General features: G+C 52.3%; 5 protein-coding genes across 5 annotated transcripts; all 5 read right to left on the bottom strand.

Moving 5' to 3' along the window:
- Window positions 1-32: 32 nt before the first annotated feature.
- Window positions 33-626, bottom strand: ATEG_04428 (uncharacterized protein; the record flags this gene model as incomplete). The annotated part of the gene is made up of 1 exon (XM_001213606.1): window positions 33-626. The coding sequence occupies one exon, from the start codon at window positions 624-626 to the stop codon at window positions 33-35; it is 594 nt and encodes a 197-aa protein (XP_001213606.1).
- Window positions 627-1,424: 798 nt separating this feature from the next.
- ATEG_04427 (uncharacterized protein) lies at window positions 1,425-2,640 on the bottom strand (the record flags this gene model as incomplete). The annotated part of the gene is made up of 3 exons (XM_001213605.1): window positions 1,425-1,494; window positions 1,697-2,031; window positions 2,272-2,640. 3 exons carry the CDS (start codon window positions 2,638-2,640, stop codon window positions 1,425-1,427), a joined length of 774 nt encoding a protein of 257 aa, XP_001213605.1.
- Window positions 2,641-8,911: 6,271 nt separating this feature from the next.
- Window positions 8,912-10,285, bottom strand: ATEG_04426 (NDT80 / PhoG like DNA-binding family protein; the record flags this gene model as incomplete). The annotated part of the gene is made up of 1 exon (XM_001213604.1): window positions 8,912-10,285. The coding sequence occupies one exon, from the start codon at window positions 10,283-10,285 to the stop codon at window positions 8,912-8,914; it is 1,374 nt and encodes a 457-aa protein (XP_001213604.1).
- Window positions 10,286-18,180: 7,895 nt separating this feature from the next.
- On the bottom strand, window positions 18,181-19,243 carry tif35 (translation initiation factor eIF3 core subunit g; the record flags this gene model as incomplete). The annotated part of the gene is made up of 4 exons (XM_001213603.1): window positions 18,181-18,233; window positions 18,298-18,469; window positions 18,541-19,159; window positions 19,227-19,243. 4 exons carry the CDS (start codon window positions 19,241-19,243, stop codon window positions 18,181-18,183), a joined length of 861 nt encoding a protein of 286 aa, XP_001213603.1.
- Window positions 19,244-19,777: 534 nt separating this feature from the next.
- Window positions 19,778-21,809, bottom strand: ATEG_04424 (Hsp70 family protein; the record flags this gene model as incomplete). The annotated part of the gene is made up of 6 exons (XM_001213602.1): window positions 19,778-19,977; window positions 20,040-20,181; window positions 20,243-20,303; window positions 20,352-21,251; window positions 21,312-21,649; window positions 21,723-21,809. 6 exons carry the CDS (start codon window positions 21,807-21,809, stop codon window positions 19,778-19,780), a joined length of 1,728 nt encoding a protein of 575 aa, XP_001213602.1.
- Between the last annotated feature and the right edge of the window lie 2 nt (window positions 21,810-21,811).

Below are 21,811 nucleotides of genomic sequence, written 5' to 3'. Positions count from 1 at the left end.
AGATGCTCATACAATTGATATCATCACGTACCCTACGCCGAACAAACCCCATCATCATAAGACACATGTAAAATCGCCGGATTCCCTGAATCCTTCGACCAAACCTCCATCCGCCCAAACACCGTCCCAACATAAATCGAAAAGGCCCCATCCTCGCTCGCCCCGCGACACGCCCCCGTCGCATCCAACGCCGGCAGATTCGCCCCCGCAGCCACCTGCACGGTACTCAACACGGCCCCGGCATCGGGCGCATTCTCGCCGCTCACCGTATCCTCATCCCAGTCCGCCGACACAGCCGACGACACGGTCACGTTGAACGCCGCGGACACGGGCGCCACGAACGCGGGGAACTGCACCGTGCAGGCCGTGACGGCGGCGGGTCGCACGCCGGCCGGCAGATCGAACCCCACCAGCCAGCGGAGGTAGGCGAGCCCGCCCGTGTTGGCGACGAGGGTGTCATTGTGGCCGAGGGTGCATTTGTAGCAGTTGCGGTCTGGGCAGGCCGGGCAGCTGACGGTGCTGCGGTAGATGGTGGAGTCTTTTGTTGCGGGTGCGGCGGTTTCGGCGGCGTGGAGGGGGGTTAGTAGGGGGAGGAAGAAGAGGAGTGAGTGGAGTTTGAGGAGCATTGTGGATTGTTTCGTAGGAGAGGGGTGGTGGTGAGTGTATGCGGGTTCTGGGGGAGTATGAGGGTGGGTTTTATATGTCGGAGTGGTCTATATATAGTGCTCGTATGATAGTTGGGAGGAAGCATTCGACGTGTCTCAGCCGGTATATTAATTACAGGTCTAATTGGTCTTGATATGTTCCAGGCTCGACTGAATACGAACCGCCACCGCATGATACCATATGACTTCCGTGTTTCCAGGACTGATTGGAAGTGTTTCTGGGTTACGAGATGCAGCGGCGGTGACGTGGGTGGGTGTCTGGTGGTCAGATGCTTCGTAGAGCAAGCTTTGCCCGAGATGAATCTTCTTTCGAGGTGAGTTTTGGGATATGAGGCTGAGTATATTGATCTGAATAGGGTTTGTGGATATATCATGTGCTTGTATGCTTCTAAATACAGTCTCAGGGTGCCACCAATTCCCAACTGGATTCCCAACTGGAGAGTTCTCGCTGCAGTAAGGTCTTGTTAGGCCAGGGTAATGGATGCCTCTGCAAAAGAGAATATCGAAGTTCGGAATGAAAGTTGCAGCGGGCTTGTTCCCTGTTTCAAGCCATCAATATCTTTTCCCGATGGCAACTTGGAGATTGTCGACTGTGATGGTGTACTGGCTTACTAGCGTGAATCTCTAGATGAGCCTGTTTTTGTAGGCTCAATAAGGCATCTGTCGAGACTACCTAGCTGCGCATCTCATCATTGCCATCATCAGAGCTCTCATGACCTTGATCACTCGCATATCCCATCTGGACCAAGTCTCCATTGATCATGTTTCTGCTGCTTCTCTTTGAATGTGAGAGACATGGGGAACCGTCTGAAAGTGTAGAAAGGCGGTACTATATGTCAGTTAGTGAGAAGGCAGAACTTGAGCAAATGGCGTGGGATGGGACATGAGTACTTACAGCATAGTTGACCCAGAGGCCCGAGGAAGGACGATTCCTTTACGCGGTGGAGCACGGACCGTTCAAACCCAGCGATTAGCTCCTACAAGAGCTCGTTAGACAGTCTAGCTTCCAGTTGCAGAGGTCAGAGACTCACGAGGACACGATGGTAAGATGAGTTGCTTGAGCTGATGGCAAGTGATCATTCTCCCACTGTGGCCCTGCCACATTATTCTCCCCTTCTAGGCCCATGCCCTCATGGTGCCCAGGTCCCTCAGGGCACGCGGCTTGCGTTGGGCCCGAGTGAGGAATGCTATCACTTGGGACAGCTCCTGGCGCTGCTGCGCCTGCTGCGACGCAGGAGCCGCCCTCCTGGGCCTCATTCGATGAGGCTGACTGGCCTCCTGTGGCGCGACCATGGGGGCGCCCACGTCGGCCGCGCGAGTAGTCGTTCCGTAATGGAGATTGCAGCGGGTTGTGTTCAGGTTCAAGCTATCAATATCTTGAACCTCGATTAACGGGGGCCTGGTTTCCCGATGGTAGCTTGGAAGATTGTCGTAGGCTTTGTTGAGTGTTCTGGATTCGTTGATAATGGGAACCTTCCTGTTGGATGAGCCTGTGTAGGCCCAGTTAAGGCATCTGGCTGGCTCGTTCTTTAGCCAGTCTTTGTTCACTTTCACGAAGCTATCACACGTGAACAAAACATCAAAGAACTCACTTGACACGACCTACAAGATTGTGCGCTGTCCGGAGCGTCCCGACCTGTGACGCAGGGAGCAAAACACGCCCCAGCCAGTCCACAAGCACGAGGCACAAGTCTGTAGCCGATGCAAATGTCCCGAGAATTCCTCTGACGCGATGCAGAAGGCGGAAGGTCCATCGTGTGTCGCCCTTCAGTGTAGTCCAGCCTAAGTGCGTCAAGGTGCTATATCTCCCTTTTGGGGGTCGGCCTGACGAAGGGTGAAGGACCGATAGGAACAAGATAAAGTCGATATGACGATATTTTGAGCGAACAAAGTAGTCGATAATTAGCCCGATGTAGCAACCACGCGAACTCTCCTTCGCCTTATTCCACTTCTTGATATTGACGATGACATACATCGCCGCTCGCGCCCGGCTGAGCGCCACGTTCAGACAACCGCGCTGCTTAAGGAAGCTAGGCCTGTTCGTAGCGGTCGTATCGAAGAATATACCAGGGGCCTCGCCGCTCTAAAAGGAACTAATCGTCTTGACGGGGACACGGCCAAATCCTACAGTCAGCTCCTGTGACTGAAGGGTGCTGAGCGTCGCGCGAATGGCGTTGCATTAGGCGGTGCAGGGGTCGAGGTAGGTAACGTCCGCTGGATGCACCAGTTGGGCCTCTAGAAGGCGACGGAGCAGATAGATCCCGAAGAGACGGTGGTCTGTGTTGTAGCGCTGATGGCGGTCGTCGCGGGCCTCCAAGGACTCTGTCGTGTCGACTAGGACGAAGGGCTGCTGGACGCGGAAGAGCTGATAATTCAAGCCAGCAACCTGCTCGGAAATGTGCTCGAGGCGGGGCGGGAGACGGGTGCGGACTGGAGCCTAACAGATTCGTCACCGGTATCAAGCATCTGGAAGCTTGTCCACAACCTCTTGGCGTCCGGATGCCTGGCATAGAGAAAGGCCGGGTAGAGGGAACGGAACCGCTGTATAATTGCGCCGATAGGTAAGCTTAGCTCGGCAGCCTCGGCTCACCATCACTCGGGGGGACTCACGATCGAAGGCCCCGGGTCGGGGAAAGGTGCAGTACTATCCGCACCAGCTTGCACACCAGTATCCAAATCATCTTATCCATAGGATAGCCAGGCTGGCATAAGCACAGACGGGTCGATGGTATCAATGGCATGCTGAGGTGGCAATGGAAAGCTGGGCTGTCTGCTAGGACTATGGTGAATGCCAGTAGTTAAGGTCTGTGCAACCGGGGGCGTCAGCAGGATGACTTCATGGGGTGGATGTGGCTTCTGTACATACAGCTGGCAAATATTCGACCTTTTGCTTCTCCATTCACTTGGTTCGCTGAGGGTATATAGTAGACCACGTATGTCTGGTAAGGTTGTAGCGTGTGGCTCAAACATATGGGGAGGGTTGTTTGAGTGCGTTGGAGGGAGACATCGGTTCATCCCTGCATACTGATTAACAACTGTGTTAGCAGGACATCACCGCGGACATAGATGAAACCACGTACCCCGCAAATAACACGCTTATAAGTTGGCTCTACCCCGAAGACGCATGAGCTTTTTGTTGTCGTAGTCCAAGGTTCTGGATGCACCGGACAGTCGATACATCACAGCGACAGCTGCCGCGCGGCTATGGACGAGAATGCCCGATTTGGCTTTTCTTCTCAATGCATGAGAAGAACCTGGGTATCGACGCCGAGACTCTGAAGCGGCAATTCTTCGAGTTTGTCTGTGTCCGGAGGCCAAAGTATAGCATCGGCGAGATCGCAGTGGTGTGGGACGCTGGGAATCTAGATTAGCCTGGAAGAACAAGCTGAATACGGAGGAGCGTTCAACACCTTACCGCCATCAGAGCAAAGGCAATGTGGGAAGTAAACTGTTCTCAAAGCTTCGCGGTCACAGCATGCCTCATGGCTCTGGCAGAAGTAAATAAATCAGGTATATAGACGAAGGGGAACCTGGCTTCCCCTTCGTCGACGGCCACCAATGCGAGGTAGAGAAAGCATTCTTTGGCACTGACTCCCTTTGGGTAGCATATGCGTCCCACTGCACTGCCTGAGAGGCCGCGACATGATATCCGTCGTCACGGCGCCTGCTCCGCATTAGCTCAGACATGCCGTAATGTGTCATGCCCCGTGCTTACTTGAGAAACCTGAGCTTCCTCCTTCCGTGCGTTCAGAGGTCCAGTATCATCGACATTATTCGCGATGAGACGCCTCCAAGTCTCACCACCAGGGTCGCCTGCTGGGCACCGTGCCGAGCGGCGAGCGTCATAGTGCGCAGGTAGGGGGGTTCGCAAGTAGATGCCAGATAACGATAGCGTCCGCATATCCACAGAGGAATTCGGCAGTCCTGTGCGGTGGTCTCTCCCACTCGTCCGCCTCTTCTTTGGTACCCAAGTACAAGGCCATCGGCGGCCAAGCCCCGCGTGCTATGGCTCTCGTGGCGTAGCTGAGAAAATCCTCGTCAGATCGCGCACTGCCCAGCCAAGGCTTTGGAGGCGGACAATCGCGGCGTTGTCGAGATAACTGGCACTGGTGCACCTGGAATACCTGGCTGATTTGGCCCAGTGCCTGTGCGCAGTCCTGCGTGCAGCAGAGCAGGTCTTGTAACTCAGCAGGTTAGCCATGTACTTTCGCTCTCCCACGGGTGTAGCCCAGCTAAAAGGTAGGCAGGGACTGGACGTACTGAGTAGAAGGTATAGTGGAACTCCAAGTACGTCTGCAAACGGGGCGCAAAGGCGGCAGACAGACTCGCCGTCCATGACAGCAGTCAGGTGTTGGAGGCATCACAGGGACAGAGCCATGGGTCGTCCTCCTCGTCTTCAGGCTGATTGTTGGGATATAACTGGTCTCTATAAATCTGTGGACGATTCAAAGAACGTATGATAGTATAACTGCATGAGTGTACATGTAGGGGTCATATATATATAAGACCAATGGTATATGCCGTGAAGATGATGCTGCAGTTTCCCCACCGCTCAGGGTGAGAAAGGAAGATGGAGAGGATCTGGAGATGGGAGGATGAGGTCGGTCTATATATACAGTAAGCCTCTGATTAAATAGTGAATATCTGAGTTACTTATCCATCACAATACTACCCTGTAACTACTGTGGGATGGTCACCGACATCAAACGGACATCAACAACAAACGAGTGGTGACCGATGCTGGAATGGTTACATGCGTAAAGTTCCTAAACTTCGTATACCAAACCATGCCATTCAATCCATCCTAGTCACGAACCCCAGATCCCCATCACTGAGGGCATCACCAGATGCACTGCTGGATCCAAGTCCATGAAGACCAAGCAATATGATGTCTTGTTAGGGCAGGCAGAATACTCAAAGCGGTGAAGATTCCTGCCCGGGGCATACGCACTAACCACTTTCGTCCAGTCAGCCATCACCCGATTCTACCCAGAGCTGAAGTCCAGCTTGCAATCCGATCGACAAACAGACCATAAGACAACCCCACGGCAACCGCGGACCCAACATGACCTTCTGGAGGTACCAAACGCCCATCCGATCACTCCTCAAGAGGCGCGACTGACCTCCACTACCGCAGTTCCTACCGTTCGCTGTCGCCAAAAACGCGCGCGCTGTTTGGCGTCGGGGTCATGGCGTGGGCCTCGATTGGACTCTGGATGACTCCACAGGTGGAAAACGCCATGGGCATGACGCCGACGAAGGAGGAGCAGGAGGAATTGGATCGCAAGTTGGCGATTCGCGTGTCCCGGGTGGATAAGGGTGGCAATTGACGGGTGGTGTTGGGTGCGCACGGCGAGGATGGAAGGATGATTGAATGAATTAGTTGTTCGTCGGGCAGTCTTTCTCTTCTCTGCAACGAGGGCGGGGCTGAGTCTGCTGTCTTGTGCAACGCTCAGTGGACGCCGCGGGCTACGGACATGCGGCGATTGGCGGGAGGGACAAGCGAGCAGCCTACATGACTACGGGGATATGGCGCAAATAGGCAGACAAATTCGGCGGGGCGTAGCGCTTACAGGGAAGGCTCGCGCGGGACGTTGAGCCGGGGTTGTTGATTCCCGTGTGATTTCTCGTCTTCCTGTCGCGTGTCTGTTGCGGGTTGTCAGAAGTTTGTTTTTGGCATGAAAGGAGGGCCCGGAAACCGTTTCGTGCGACCGCAGCGCAGGTGTCAGGATGACGGGACAAAAACACGGTTGGATCGACAAGGCTGGATAGTGGGTGCTTTCGATTGGGCCTTTTCTGACTAGGAGTGGTAGATTGGGAACAAAGACTTTCCGCGGGGGATACTTTCCCCAGTACGAAAATGGAATAGCCACGGAGATAAGAAAGCGACGAAGAGCGAGGGGGTGGATTGAATGGCAATAACTCTGTAGCTGAACGGCTGTGCACGTTGGCTTTCGGGCCAGGGATTCATGCGACCCATGCGACTTAGTGCTGACCTTAACACTGGAAATGTGAGCCCCTGCAATCAGATGAATGAGGCTGAGAGATTCCTGGTGGGCTTCATCTGACGATGCGGAAGATCAGGTCTTCCCGAGCTGACGGTGGATCCCTGCACTGCGATCCATCTGTTCCGGGAGGGAAGCCCCATACCCCGAAGCCATGTCAGAGATGCTGATTTGGACCCTAAGAGTGGACTGCAGGCAGCGAGGGTGTCTGTCCATTCAACGATGCATTGTAGTGGTGGGGTGGAGCTGGACGCAGATTGGATACGGCGGCGTGCCGGCCATGCTCGGGAGTCTTCCAACAGGAGATCATCGTCCCAGTTGGCTGGCTTTCAAAAACAACCATGTCGACTGTCAGGAGCAGATCTGTTGTGGCTGGCACCCTTCGGCCCAATCGCTCTTCAGCCCCCTTCCTTGTACGACGTGCATATGTAGTGGGCGATAGTCACTGCACGAGGTGACTGTCCGCACCCAGCAGGACGGCGGTTTCAGTGATTTGGGCAGGTCTGAGCTGCTTGAGGGGAATGCATTGCCAAACGAATGGTCGAAAGCATGCTGTAATAGACGCAGGTTAATACAAGCTGAAGCGTTTGAAGTGGATGTGGGGAATGAAGTAGGTGGCTCATTCCACAGTGCATGTGTACTTGACCCGGTCAGCAGGGGATGGAATGGAATGTCTAAGACGAAACCAGTCGTGTGGCTCTGGGGATGGTGGTCGAGAGACTGAGTCAGTCAAGAGAGATCGAGTGAAGTACCAACCTCGGTAAGGTAGGTAGGTCGGTTTCTGGATGGAATGATCGGAACGTGCCGTACCAGCCCGCCTAGTCCCAAGGAAGCTAGCCCCGAAGGGTCCGTGACAGCCCAGACTAACCCGATCGAGATGACAGAAATAACATCAATCTATTCTCTTAGCGCTGAGACTAACCATCACGCTAACGTACCACACGTCGATCATCTGAGGTTCATTGGCGATCTTTCCTGCTAGTTCGATCTTCCTTTCGACGACAACCCTGTCCAACCATACAGAGAAACTTTCTGACGCGCGGTCATCCCATTGCCGTTCGCTGTCAGAACGCTGTGAGGGGGGCAAGGCAGACCGGACACCGCGTGCATGCGCGGAGATAGGGCCTCCCTGGGCCCAAAGGCAATCAGAAGGATCAATAGGGGTGGTGCGGCAGGCAGCCGGCCCAACAAAGGTGGCGTCGACCAAAGGAGGTGAGAGAGTCGGCCGAGCAAACCACAAAGGGGGGGGGGGCGCGCCTAAAGGGGATGGATTCCTGCCGGCGGCCGCTGCGACCGTCAGCTGTGGTCTGCGACAAAATTAATGATGATTGATTTGCCCGGATTATCCCCTTGCTAGCGTGCTCGGCATCGGACTTTTCGTCCTGAGCGATTATCGATTATTGTTTATGTGTGATTTTCTGCGGAGGAGAGACGGTGTAGGTATCTTATGCTATCTTTGTCCGGTGCAGGGATCCGGCATCTCTTTACTCCATGCCCTCAGAGGCGGTGTCTTGACCCAGACCACGTCGACAAGCACTGTTGGAGCGGAAGAATCTGTGCTTTTTTAAAAAAAAAAAAAAAATCGAGACCGAAAGGATCACTCGATCGAAGGAAGGGATAACTTACTGTACATGCTAGCGGCGGAGCGAACCTAGCCTCCATGCCTCGTTGTCGTGTCACAACATCATTGACAGCCGATCCAGGCGCTCCGGAGAAATTGGGCCCCAGTAAGGGCCAATCGTGAGTTAGTCGATGTTTCAACGCCAGCCAGTCTTCATCGGGGGTTCTTCACGCTTGCGGCCAAAGCAGGCGCCGTATAGGGCGTTGTCGCTTAATTGGTCATTTTATATGAACATCATCGTATCTGCAACTCAGCTCTCGGCGGCTATCTGTAGATCAATTTTGGGTGACCTGATCTAAAACATATCTTTCCCTTCCTTCCGGAGGAACCAGGGCGAGCACAACGGATGAGGGAGAAATATCCAAGAAGAAAAATAAAAGCAAAGAAAAGAAAAGATGAGACATGAGACACATGAAATATAACGGATGGTTTCACCATGCTATTTTAGCTTTTCGCTTTCGTAGAGCAAATCCAAATCTATTCTGCACATTATGACCCAGATTTTCCAACATCATTTGAGTAGATTTAAACAAAAACATCATGTTTTTTTCGCTTCCTCTCGCATATCCAAAATGATGAAATAATATGAAAAAAAGGAAATGATAGAGAATGAAATGAGCTCAAGCACACAGGCTTTGGGAGCTCGGGAACCGACCATCCTCGCCGCGAGTGGAGTAGACCGGATCGTAGCCACCCGGGCCAGAATGATACATGCCAGGGATTCGAGAGGGCTGTTTCAGAAAATGCGAATCCCTTTGTTCGGTGGGGATCATGTTAATCATCGAATCGAATTGCTCAGGAAAGCTGGTGTTGTGTTGCTCCGCGTCTTTGGAAACAGCATCGTACTCGAACTGGTGCAGTGGACCGCGATACTGATGGCTGGCTTTCCTGTCTTCCATCATCCCGAACCCGGCATCCTGGTATGATTCCATACTGGGCGACGGCTTAATGGAATCCATCGGGTCCATCGAGTCATTGAGAACGCTAATATCAAAGGTGGAGGACGACGATGACGATACATGCGGACTCTCGCTCATGGAGGACTGGTCCGACGCTGTCATTTGATGGTAATCTGGCCGACCATAGTGAGGCCCGCCGCGGTGCGACGAGTCGTACGACATCAGGGTCAAGTGAGACCGTGCAGCAGGCCCGATGCCGGGGGGTAGGACAGTGCCACCGCTGCCATCGCCGGAGCCCCCATTGCTCCCATCGGGCCCCATGCTCGTCGAACTATCGCGCCGGCTATCTTTGTAATGGCCCGGCGAGCGACCACGGACGACCATTGGATGAGACGGCCTTCGGGCGATTTTGATCCATTGGGTTTCCGACCCGCCGACGGGATTGGCAATTTCCGCATAGAGCTCGACCACCAGATTGTAATATTGCTGCTGCGCCCGACGCTTGCCATTGTTGGCGGTAGCCTTTTGGAATTGGATCCGCTCAAAGGTGTGTTGAGTCGGGGGCTGCGTGGGTGGGGGCGCGCTGTACGAGGTGTTGTAGTCGAGCCCCAATGCCGTGGCTGAGCTCAAGGAAAACCCATGCTGGGCGGCGTTGGACGCTGTACTATGACCCAAGACCAGAGGCGGTGCTTGGCATGGTTGTAAGATGACCTTGGCTGGTTTCCTCTCTGACTGTTTATCGCGTTTGGGTGTGTGTTGAACCAATTCCCTGATCTCTCCATGTTGTTCGTTGACAATCGCCGAGATGGACATGGAAAAGGCCAAGATGCGTTCAGTGCTTTGATCGGAAAACTTGAGGTAAAGAGGGGCATGGGTCCACGGATGCAAGGAGAAGGAACATGAGACAGAAAAGTAGTTGCGCCGGTAGCAGGTCCATTTATCATCGACGAGAAAGAAGCCTTTGTGTATCTTGGCCTGGATCTCCGGCTTGATCGTTTGGTTACCCGCAACGATGGAATGAAGGACATTAGTTTCATAGAAAGGTGGCGCATCGGTCGTGGGTTGTGTGAGGCGGGGTCCTGGATCGAGCAGCATATTTCCAGATGGACCAAATAAGTAGCTCTGTGACCGATCCATCGAACTGTCCATAGTTCTGGAGGTCGAGTACGGAGAGATCCTCGACATATCGCCAAGGTTGCTCAAGGACGGGAATGTGTTCCGGTGTAGATAGGATGCTGGATATCCATCATTCCTGGTCAAGAGACTGGTACTTCCAGTAACAGCCGCATTGTGTGATTGTACGCCGGTTGACATCCCCGAGGGTGGTTGGCTATGTCGAAACCATGATTAATCGGGCGAAGACACGGGCAGAGCGCCACAGAATCCAAGAAAACGAAAATACGGACAACGAGAAGGACTTACAGAGGAGGTACCCGATGAGACCTAAAATCTGACATTCTATCGTATGACAGCCCCGGGGAGTGGGAATAAATCGAGGCGGAGGTAGGCGAGAACGGCTCTGGTACATGTCAGGCCGGTCACGCCAAGATGAGACGGAAGAGGACAAGGTACAAACCAGAGCAAGAATCAGACGGACTCATGAGAATCGTGGGGGAGGTCGCGTAGCTGTGAGGACCAGCCCTGGGTTAGCCATGCATTGTCGACCCAACATGGAGGAGAGATAAAAATCGGTGCTCATTTCCCGGGACCGCAAAAGAGGATTTATGGCAAGGGAGAAAAATGGCATAGGGCATGTTGAAGAGCTCAATAGGATGGCCAGGAAAGCGCCGGGTGGGGTGCATGCAAGTAGCAGGAAGTTGGACGGAGAGAGAGTGAGTGTGAGAGAGAGAGAGACAAGTAGTGTAAGACAATTCGAGAAATAAAGAAAACATGCACTCTGTCGAAAGATCACAATAATGAGAATAATAATAATAATCATAATAATCCGTCGAGGAAGGGAGAGCGTCAACTAGTGGCTGCAGGTGGAGTGGAGCAACAAAGAACTGCCTCCAATAGAACAGACAACTTACGGGAGATTTTGCATCGCCGGCTGCTGTGTGTTGTATCGCAGGCCGTTGCTTGCAGGTATCGACACCGGCTGTGCCAGAGGATGTCCCACCGTGCTTCTGCTTCGATTTCCGTCCTCGTCATCCATGGAAAAGCCGATTGGCCCTGAAAATTGTCGTGGTGTCCCCGTATAGTCGCTGTCGGTGGTGATCGGACCATCCATAGGGAATGTGTTTTGTGAAAGCGTTGCTGTTCCGAGTGGCCGTCAATGAGTGAGTGTGTATGTGAGTGAGTGAGTGAGTGTGTGTGTCTGTGTTGGGTTGATCAAGATGTAGTATCTGGAATCAAAAAGAAATGGGATGGATTGAAAACCACCGGGGAAGATAATGCAAAAGATAAACAAGGCACAGACTTCTGTCCAGCCTCCTTCCGTCAGTCTGAAATGAAATAGGGACCCCATCCCGGTCAGGCCAGGGTAAGAAACTCCTTGACATCATACCCTTATAGGCAATGGAGAATTCCAGGGTTGTGTAACCAGGGAGGGGAGATTGGAGACGCATGAATGGGGCGCTTAGCGGCCCCCAGATATTGTCGTCGTCTATCAGACTTGACGCTGGCATGCGGACCCCTGCCGACAGGAAGAAGACCGGAGAGAAGACCATCCGAAGGAAGAGAGGACAAAAGACAATTACTCACATTGGTTCATTGGTGCGTTCAACCCACAGAAGGCCCGTATTCCTAGGTACAGGAAAAGTCGGGCTTTGGAGCGATCGGCCGAAGCTGAGGATGGGCGCGCACCCAGAGGAGCACTAGGCTTTTGGGTCAGGGATTTGTGAGGGTGGCAATGAGTCGCTCAGAACGTGGGGACTGTCTGCTCATTGAACCCTGTCGCGCAGCCGGGGAAGAGCAACAGGGGAGGTGCCCGCGTTTGTTCGGACAAGCCTGCGTCTTAGAGCCTTCTATTATAGAATCGTGATACTGGAAGCTCGTCGTCAATTTCCGAGTCAGCCTATCGGGGAAGGGTCGCAAGCGCCACAAGGATTGAGAGACCGAAAGGTACCCTCCTCGCGGGACCGGGTAACATGAACAAAGAAAGCGGCTAGTGTGGACAAAGGCTTGAAGCGAAAGAAAGTCGATCTTCCAGGTGGCAGGAAGCAGAAGTGGGGGGTCAACAGCTAGTCAAGAGAAGCCAAAACAGAGGGGAAAATAAGAGCGTCAGAAAAGTCAAAAAAAGTAAACATAGAAGTCAGGGAGCCTTCTTTTTCGGCGTCCTGGCAGGATGGATGCGAGAGCCAGTGGGGTGTATTAGTGTATGTAAGTGCTGCAGCAAGATGGGAAGGGTTTCAGTGGTATATGGCAAGTATATAGTACCCGGGTAGAGGAGCAGAGGGGCAAAGCAAAAGATCGTTCAAGACGAGGAGAAGAATGTCATAAAGATATGGGATCGAACAGAACCATCGGGAGAAGGAATCGAAGTGCAACTTACTGAGATGGTAGTATGTGATGAGAATCGTCGGATGGCAAGTAGAATCAGAAACGAGTGATACTGTGCAGTCACGCTGCGTATAAGTCCGCAGCGGTCGATCTGGTATCCGACTGTCTCGTCACGATGTGATAAGAGGCGAATCGGTCTCAACAGAGGGAACCAGGATGGAAGCAGGCTGGCTCATCTCCCGGGAGAAAGAAAGAGTGTACGCGGAGGACAAAACAGGAGGAAGAAGCCCTGGGTCACGGTCGAGGGAATCGCTTGATTGATATTGCTTCCCACAGAGAGAGATGGAGGGCATTTCTCATGTCAGTTGGTTCTTACCCACAGCCGCAACGCCTGCCTCCGTTGCTAGCCTGGCCCCTTTACGCCCAGTAAACACACCCTGGTAATCTGCGACGGAATTACCTGCAGAATGTCGTTGCGCACAAGCCTTGACAGCTCCCAGTTGCCAAATTAAGCTTGAAGGCGAATACCACTCTTGCCACGAGCTCTCGTGAAAGAGTGACCATGTCAGGGCCAGAGAAATCGCGGCACCCACAGATGCATGAGAGATAGAAATAATAATAGCAATTAGGAAATAATAATACAATAAAAAGAAAGAAAAGGAGAAAGTTAAGTTCACAGGAACTACTACTACAAAAGGGTGACAGCAGCCTAGCGGGACTCCAGGAGCCAATGGGTTGGATTAGGCCCGCTAGGAGCGATCACTCTTACTAGGGACTGTTATTATTATTATTATCATTATTAATGATTTTGATCATGATTTTAGAAGCAAATCTAAAATAAATTCTCATAATTTTCTCGTGGATGGGGGAAATGATTGATTGATCTCCCTGATCTTCGTTCTGATGGACAGCCCGGGGGCATAGACTGTCATGGAAAATTGAAACCGAAAGAAATCGCGCGAGGCAACTCGGGCAATGTCAGAACATCCCAAGGCGAACGGCATTGGTCAAGAGGTACCAATGTTACATCCATCTGATCCAACTCCTGACAGAGCCGGAACGGCGCAAACTCTCTGAATGCCTGGTTTCCAGTGGACTGATCTCCATCGCTGGGTGCTAGACTGGCCGATTCGACCTAGCAAACTGCCCGAGGACCGAGCAGCGCCCACGCCGGTTTCGTTCTATACAGAATATTTACCGGCCAAGTCAGCTGTCGGAGCGTGCACACCCGGCCCAGCGGGAGACTGCAGGAGGGAAACAAAAATAAGATGGGCACTAGAATAATTAGTCGCGACGATCGTCGCCCCCGGTCATCCCGTGCAGATCCAGTCGCATGACAAGAGACTGACTCCTGGGATGAAAATGGGCCCCTTCAGGCGGCCAATAATGCTGACCTCCGGGGAAGAAGGCTCGATGCAGCTGCGAGGCAGGGGCCGTGGACCCATCAAAAGAATCCATGTTCCAGACATGACGCCTGTCGGGCTCGTCCCAAAGAAACTCTCCAGCGTTCGAGGCACGAGCACCTGGGTCTTGCATGAATGAGAGATCAGGCGATCGACGGCTAAATTCCAACCGCTTGCTGTTCGGACGGTGCCCCGTTGGCTCACCGACAGAAGCATCTGCAGCCGACTGTCAAAGAGGGCGGAGGGGCATCACTACCTAGCCCCTTCTCTCTATTTCCTGAATCGGTGACTTTCAAACTGGTGATCAAACGAGGCTTCCGGAGACAATGGACCTTTTCCCCCTCTGGTACACCTACCCGCCATGTATCAGGTATTGTACAGTGGACAGGTGTGTATTCGGTAGGTACACAGCATGCTTTTTCCAGAATCGACCTTTGGGGCCCACTGAGGCCGGGGAGTAAGACCACCAAAGTTGGACCATCCATTGCATTCTGGGTCATCGTGAACCTGGTTCGTCAGCTGGGTGCAGCGATCCTCTGTTCTTTTCTGTTTCTACCCTGTCTCTTTCCTCTTTGACGGATACTTTTTTTTTTTTATGATTCCGGTCAAGGATTTATTTGGCCAGTAGATGCGCCCTGTGGCTGAATAATCGCCCAGGCGTGCAGGAGGCTAGTTGGCTGAAATAGGAGATGCATCCCGCTGGAAAAGGAGATAATCACATATCATTGGCAGACGATCAATGTATCGATCCATCGGGCACCGGCCACAGAGTCGACCAGGATGGAATAGAGAAGATTGGTTGGGAGAGGGCGGTGGGGGAGGATGTTGTGCAGGATGTGTCCGCGGGATGCAGCGTGAATCCTCTAGTAACCTTGGACAAGGGGGAAGGATTGCATGGTGGACAGACAGCCAATTAGTAACGGGGATAAGGAGAGTCGAGAGACAGACCCATAGTGGCTAACGAGGCGTCTACTAGGTATGTAGGCAGAAAATAAGGTAAAGTGTGGTGGGTTGCGAGATGAAATCACAGGGGGAGGAGGAGTTGACCAATCTGAATAGAATCGAGAGAGGGTGATCTATTTGGATTCCCGCCAAGAACACGCTAGACTCGATGGGAACAAGCAGGCTAGGTCACGGCGGGGGCACGTGCCCCGTCCACTTGCCCAACAGGGTAATGGACGAGGGCCCTTCAGGAGAACTCCAGCAGGGTAACTTAGTACTAGACCTATCGATATACCTACAGAGTACCTAGGTAGGTACCTAGGTGCTTAGTGGCGGACATTAGTACGGAGTACGATTTGCCCCTAATTGTGTTCACTCGTTGCTTTTTCTGTTGGGATCAATAATAACAAAACTAATATCAAATATTCTGTTTGTCATAATAACATCTGTCATGAGGTCTAGATCTAAGGGTGAACTTATATTGATCATCCACTAAAGCAAACCATGAACCAAAATCACACTGACTAGACTCCAAGCTAAGCCATTTGACGTCCATCCCGGTTACCGAACCATGTTTGCTCTGGGCCTTAATTCGCGTCACGCAGGTATCCGCCTCCTTAAGGTTCACGCCATGTCTCACCCAAAGCCTCGTCCGCGGTCTCCTTCTGGATATGTTGGTTTGGGCGCATCTGCGTTGGGAGCCTCTACATCGGCTGTCCTTCGGGTTTATGCACGCCAGACGTTTTCTCTCTTATCTAGTGGCTCTCTCCTTTCGTTGATGTGAGCCATACCATCGTCCAGCTCTAACCCCAGTTAGTTAATGTAGACCGGTTCTGACATGCTTCGATCTGCAGCCGACCGATGATCACGCCTGGGCGTTCAAAGAAGGTCTCAGATTGAATCTGCCTTAAATTCCTTCCCCAGGCCCGAAAAAAGCCGGGACTTATATGTATTCGGCTCTAGTTTCCGGCCTGAAACAATGGGTGGAGTTCGGGGTTGTTCGTTCTAGAAGGCTAGCTGCCATCGCGATCGTAGGTAGGTAGTCTCGAATATCCGTTCTCCTGACGGCCTAGAATGACCAGAATGATTTGGATGCCAAAAGTACTCTGCTTTCTGTTTTCCAATTTCGGTCCGTGCCAGATCTCACTTGTAGAGACCACATAGGGCAGCTCATTTCCAGCCAGTTACCACGCTACAGGGCCTGCTTTCAGATCTGCGTTCCATCATAGCCAAGGTCTTCGTCCTGGGTCTTGTCAATGTCAATATTATCTTTTTGTCAGTGACTGTGCCCAATGACGTTGCCCATCACACACAGGTCTGCATGTGACAACTGACATTCACCTCTATTCTTCCACCATGTTGGAGAGTACCTCCTAACTACCACCAGTGACTAATCAACAACGTATGTGCCATTGTTATGCTTTTTCACTATATCGCGCCTAACCTATGGAGTGACAACGTTCCTGTGCGACATCAACTGACCTCTGGTGCTTGTAGGTAATTGGTTGCTCTCTACAGCGACATCACAAGTATACTGCTTACATACTCCTAGTCAGAGGTGACATGACGGACCATATACCACGATACTCCGACATGCGATCTCAAGTCAAGGAGCAAGGGGCGCGTGAGCCATCCATGGCTCTCAAGGTCAACAGTGGCACCACAACTTCCAGCGGTGGCCACCAAATATAGACCCGGGTTTATTCCCAGATGTCGATCCGCTGCAGACAAAACAATTCACCGACGTGTTGAAGGTCTCAAAGTAAACCACCCTACGCAGAGCTCTCGAGCTCGCAATAAAACCTGCCTCAACAAGTGAGACAAGAACTCCGGCTGTCAAACGTGGACTCCTCCTGAGCACCGGACCTCGATAGTCCATCCCACGGGAGCGACAGGCTGGCCTTCCGCCCGCACCCAGACCCTCTCCTCTTCTATTTCTCCTATCCGGACCGCTGAGGGCTCTCGCACAGGCTTCGCTCCATGTTTGAGTAGCACAGGGAGGGCGGAAAACGAAAGCTGGCAGCGTACGGGTGTCCGTCCGGGTCTGGCAAAAGACCATCCACTGCCCACGGCGTGATACACACCGACGACGGGCGCCAACAAGCCCATTATTTAGGTTTTGGCCTGCGATGTAACCGGAGCTTATTGCTGCCAGCCTTGTTTTCGCGTCCTCACGGGGCCGGCCAGGTGCGGTCATTGGATGCGCGCGCGGACACGAGAGCCGATAGGGGGTCCATCCGGACATCTCATTGACTCATTGTTACTCTCCGATGACACGACAATGCTACACTATGCACCACCTGCTTGCAGGCTCGGCCAACGAGGGCCTCTGCTCCGTCACTTGGCCCCGGCGGTCTGTTAGAGCACGGCCTTGCGGGTCGACCTGACATGTGAATTCCGGATGCGCTGGCCCCGGTGCTAGGACGGCTTGGTACCACCGTCCGGTCTCCCGTGGGTGTGCTTTCGGCCGGGCTCGCGTGTCCAATTGCAAGTCCGCTGGCTCCCTAACGGATATGTAAGGGTTCCCGGATACAGGGTGTGGGCGATGCGCTGCCAGGATCTGGATATCAGGACAGTCTGGCCTGAGTCATTTCCCCTGGCAGTAGTAACGCGTGTTTGTTGAACAGACGAAACTCTGTAGGTCGCACGGGGTGTCAGTTGGTTGACGGGTTATTCTTTAGGCGTGTGGCTGTCGCTGGAGGGCGCCCAAAGAATGTAGATTCGCTACGGGGTGACCAGCGAGGGGTGGGCTGCACAATCAGATAAAGTGATGCTGGCTGAAGGTTAACTCAATCTTCATAATTTTGTGTTATGAAGAGGAGTGGGAGTGTTATACGGCTTTATCCATGAGGACGAACACGTACCACTAAAAGTGTATTCGACGCATGATATGTCAACCCGAAGAAACGGCAGAGCTTATCTCTTACGCGGTCCTATACGCTAGGTACCTCTAGGAGAAGAAATGCCATGTGTAAGTCACTCATTCTGCTCAATCCTTCAAGTCCGTGCATAGAATGAACCTCTAACCGCTGCTTTTTGTATCCAATCCAAGCGAAAAACAAGTGACACGTTGGATGCCGTTCAGTAATCATCATTAACGATCAGATCATACAATACAAATCAAAGATCCTCAGCTATGAAGCAAGCCCGCCTGACGAAAGCATCCAAAGTGTCATAACCGAACGAAAAGACGAAGAAAAGATTTTACGAAGCCCGCTTGGCGAACTCGACGCGAAGGATAAGGTGGCGATAACCGACTAGAGAGGGAAGGCGGCGTTAGCTTTTCATCCACAAGACACGAAGGAGAAATGGGGAACATACAGCCATCCATCTTGTCGCAAGCCCGAGCAGCATCGGTCCGGTCTGCAAAGCTGATAAAAGCGAATCCCTTCGCCCTCTGGGTTTCCCGGTCCCGGGCCAGGAATACTCTGGTGACACGACCGAACCGCTCGAAGAGATCCCGGAGCTCTCCTTCCTCTGCCAACTCGCTGACCTGTAGAAAAGAATTAGATCAAACCCTTCGATAGACAACGCGTAGTTGTGTAGTGAGATAGGACGACGTACGTTTGTAACTCGGAGCGTCGCCAGGTCGTCCTTCTCGTATTTGCCAGCCATTCTCTCGCCGCCACCCGCAGCACCTTTCCGCAGATGAGGAGGCACGTAGCTGCCAGTACCGGTTCCCACAGCACCAGCGGCGGGGGCGTCCTCGCCCGCACCCTCGGCACCGGCTTCGTCGACAGGCGCCATGGTGTCCTTGAACGGACAGCGAGCCGTAAAGTGCTCGCCGCTGCAAATACGACACTTGACCTTCTTGTCCTTGAGCTGGTCCTTCATGCTGCCCTTCTCGCCGCCGTCCTTCTCAGCTTCGGCGGCCTGAGCCTTCCAGTTCACGCTGGGACGGAAGACGATGTTCTCGCCGACGGAGGTGGTGTCGAACGAAGGGCCGGCGGCGTGGCCCTTCTCGAGTCCGAACTTGGCCCAGGAGCGGCGCTCCGCGACTTGGGGGTTAACGTGTTCCCGCACAACGGTGGTCTTGATCCGGCGGGTGACCTTCACCTTCTTTCCGTCGTCGTTGAAGCGGTACGAGACAACCGTCTTGGTGCCATCTTTGTTCGTCGTCACTTGCTGTGCGGGGAGGGCGGAGGGGTCATCGAACTCCTCGTCGTCGGCCCAGTCGGCGCGGCTAATTTTTTGAAAATAGTGTTAGATGGGTTCTGCGACAGGGGGTTTGGGGGGTTCGTTGTACGTACTTTCCTAGCTTCGACATTGTGACTCTGTGGTGATCTGCGATCTGTTGCTGAATTTCTGGATTTCACGAAAGGAATCCGTTGTGGATTTGTTCGGCGCGGCAAAAAACTCGTGGCGTACCATGTGGCGGTGCGAGTATCCGTCACGTGATATAATATCGGACATCACATTCTCCACGAAACCACTACTATTCTACTGCGTCGTATCTCGAATATCAAATTCTTCCGGAATGGATCATCTTTGAGTATCTGCAGAACTAATTTGTTGACCATAGTTGAAAATAGAGTCCGAATGTCCAACTTTGGCCCTAGTACCTTTCGTCCACATAGGAAGGCTTCGACAACTGAATGAAAAACCAAATATCAAAGAAAACAACAACAAACCGAGTCGCAACAAAAATGATGGCTATCCTTCCTTTTGAGAATTTTAGTTCGTACCTTTAAAACTGGGAAGCGAACTTGGTTTCTGGAAAGCGAGTATGGCAGAACGAAGAATAGACTGAATGAGACTGCTCTCTGAGACCTGAGAACTGGATGAATGCAAAACGAACGTTTCAAACGTAGTCCACTTTGACGCTCCCGTGGTTCGTGCCCTTATACCAGAGCGAATATTCGCAATGGGCAGAAAAGTAAGAGGCGTGGATCTTGAAGTCGATCTTGTAATACTTTGCACCATCACTTCCAAAACAAGTAGGCATCCGACTTTGTTCAATCCAGTCAAGGCTTGGATGTAAAACCGCATGCGTTTTCATCCCTGTATTCATTTGTAAATACTCGAGACTCATAAGGGAGAGGGCGCGCAATGTCCATGCTTACGGCGATCAAAATAGAGAGGTGCTGGCTCCGAAGAATCTAGTTCGTAGAATTTCGTATGGATCGCTTCAAATGGACCATCTTCAGCAGATTGGACTTGATAATAGGAAGTCTTGATGGGACTGTCCTCCTTGATATCATCGCCCTGTCGTAGTATTAGCTTCGCAACTTACGGAGTACATTTATACAGCTCTGTCCGCATATACCTTCCGAATGTACCAGTCCATCACTTGGATTCGATACTCCCCCCTGTAGAAGTCCCAATACCTGAAGCTGTCAGCGATACTACAAAAGTATAAACAGCTTGGTACTAACTTCTTCTTCTTATCATGTAGACCATCAATGAATTTGGTGCCTATTATCATCCCATAATGCTTGCGGGCAACACGGGATTCCACCAAGGGTGCAGTGGTTGAAGGAGAAGCATCCATCATTGCTTTGGTCAAAGCTCCTCTAACAACAGCAGTCCATCCATCGACGGGTGCTAGGACCCTGATACCGGGAAATGATTCCAGGAGGGGTTTGCGAAGGTAAGGGTTCTGTCCAAATCCTCCCACCAGGAAGATAGCTTTCACCTTTGTTCTGGAGGCATTAACCTGGCCTCTCACTAAATCACGCACTTCCTGGAGAACTGGTTGAAATATATCAATCATTTCTTTCCCGGTAACGCGGAGCCGGCCTCGTCGTATGCCTTTCTCTTTGTTGTCGGCCAGTCCTGGGACCGGAATCATGAAGTCTTCATCCGGGTTCCCTGCAAAGGTACGTTTAGCAACTAGCTCGAAGCGACCCATGGCCTCTTCCAGAGTGTCATGTTCCCATTCTTCAATGGACGACAGTCGTTCCTTCAGGAATCCTTCAAACCGCCTATTGAGGAAGGTACTTCCACAGAGCGCTCCAGTGCCGGGGGCCTGTTCCTTCAGACGCAAGTGGGGCTTTAACTGGGTCACTGTGAAGGTTATCAAGTCCACCGTACCACCGCCAGCGTCGCATATGACAATGGTATCTCCAACTTCGATGCCGTGGGGGTTTGAAGCCTTCAGAGCGTGGATGGCGACTGCTTCTGGCTCAGAGACAATGTGAATCTGCGATGGCTCTCCGAATCCAGCTTCTTTGGCGCAACTCAGAGTTGCCATCTTGGCTTTATCTGACCATATGGCAGGGACGGTTATGACATATTCGAGGGAAAATTTTTCGAATAACGAGCCAACTCTGGATCTAGATCTGTTTAGTCTCTCGCATGTCGTATAATCTGTAGCAATCCATATGGCAGCTTACTCGATAAGACTGACCACATGCTCCCTCAAGCATGTCAAGTAGTCTGTCACGGCACCCTCAGTGGTTGTATGATGGGGAAGAGAGGCATTACGGCAGTCTGAGTTCATCGTGGTCTTCTGCACTTGCGAAGGATCCAGGCCAAGCTTTATCCATTGGAGTCGCGGCATGATAGCGGGAATTTGAAAACCCCAAACTAGCTTTGGTTCAGATGACTCGGATCTGGAGGATCTCTTGTACTCGTAAGCAACCTCAGTTGGGACTTTTTCGCTTGCCATGCCACCGATAGCTGTGGAAGAGGCGACATCCGGCCACTGGTTGATGAGGTAGTGTACATCTGGCTGAAATCCTATATTGTCAAAGGCAATCCCGGGAACAGGAAAGGGAGGAGGGCTAGGATGAAAATGCACTCACGTGGCTAGTTTGGGCCCATGCCACTCCACTGAAGGTGGTTCCAAAGTCCACGGCGATGATTATTTTCCTCACATCAGATATGTCCATCT

This window comes from Aspergillus terreus, genomic scaffold (assembly GCF_000149615.1).
Source record: "Aspergillus terreus NIH2624 scaffold_6 genomic scaffold, whole genome shotgun sequence".
In the NCBI taxonomy this organism is placed as follows: domain Eukaryota; kingdom Fungi; phylum Ascomycota; class Eurotiomycetes; order Eurotiales; family Aspergillaceae; genus Aspergillus; species Aspergillus terreus.
This window is presented reverse-complemented; position numbering and strand designations above follow the sequence as displayed.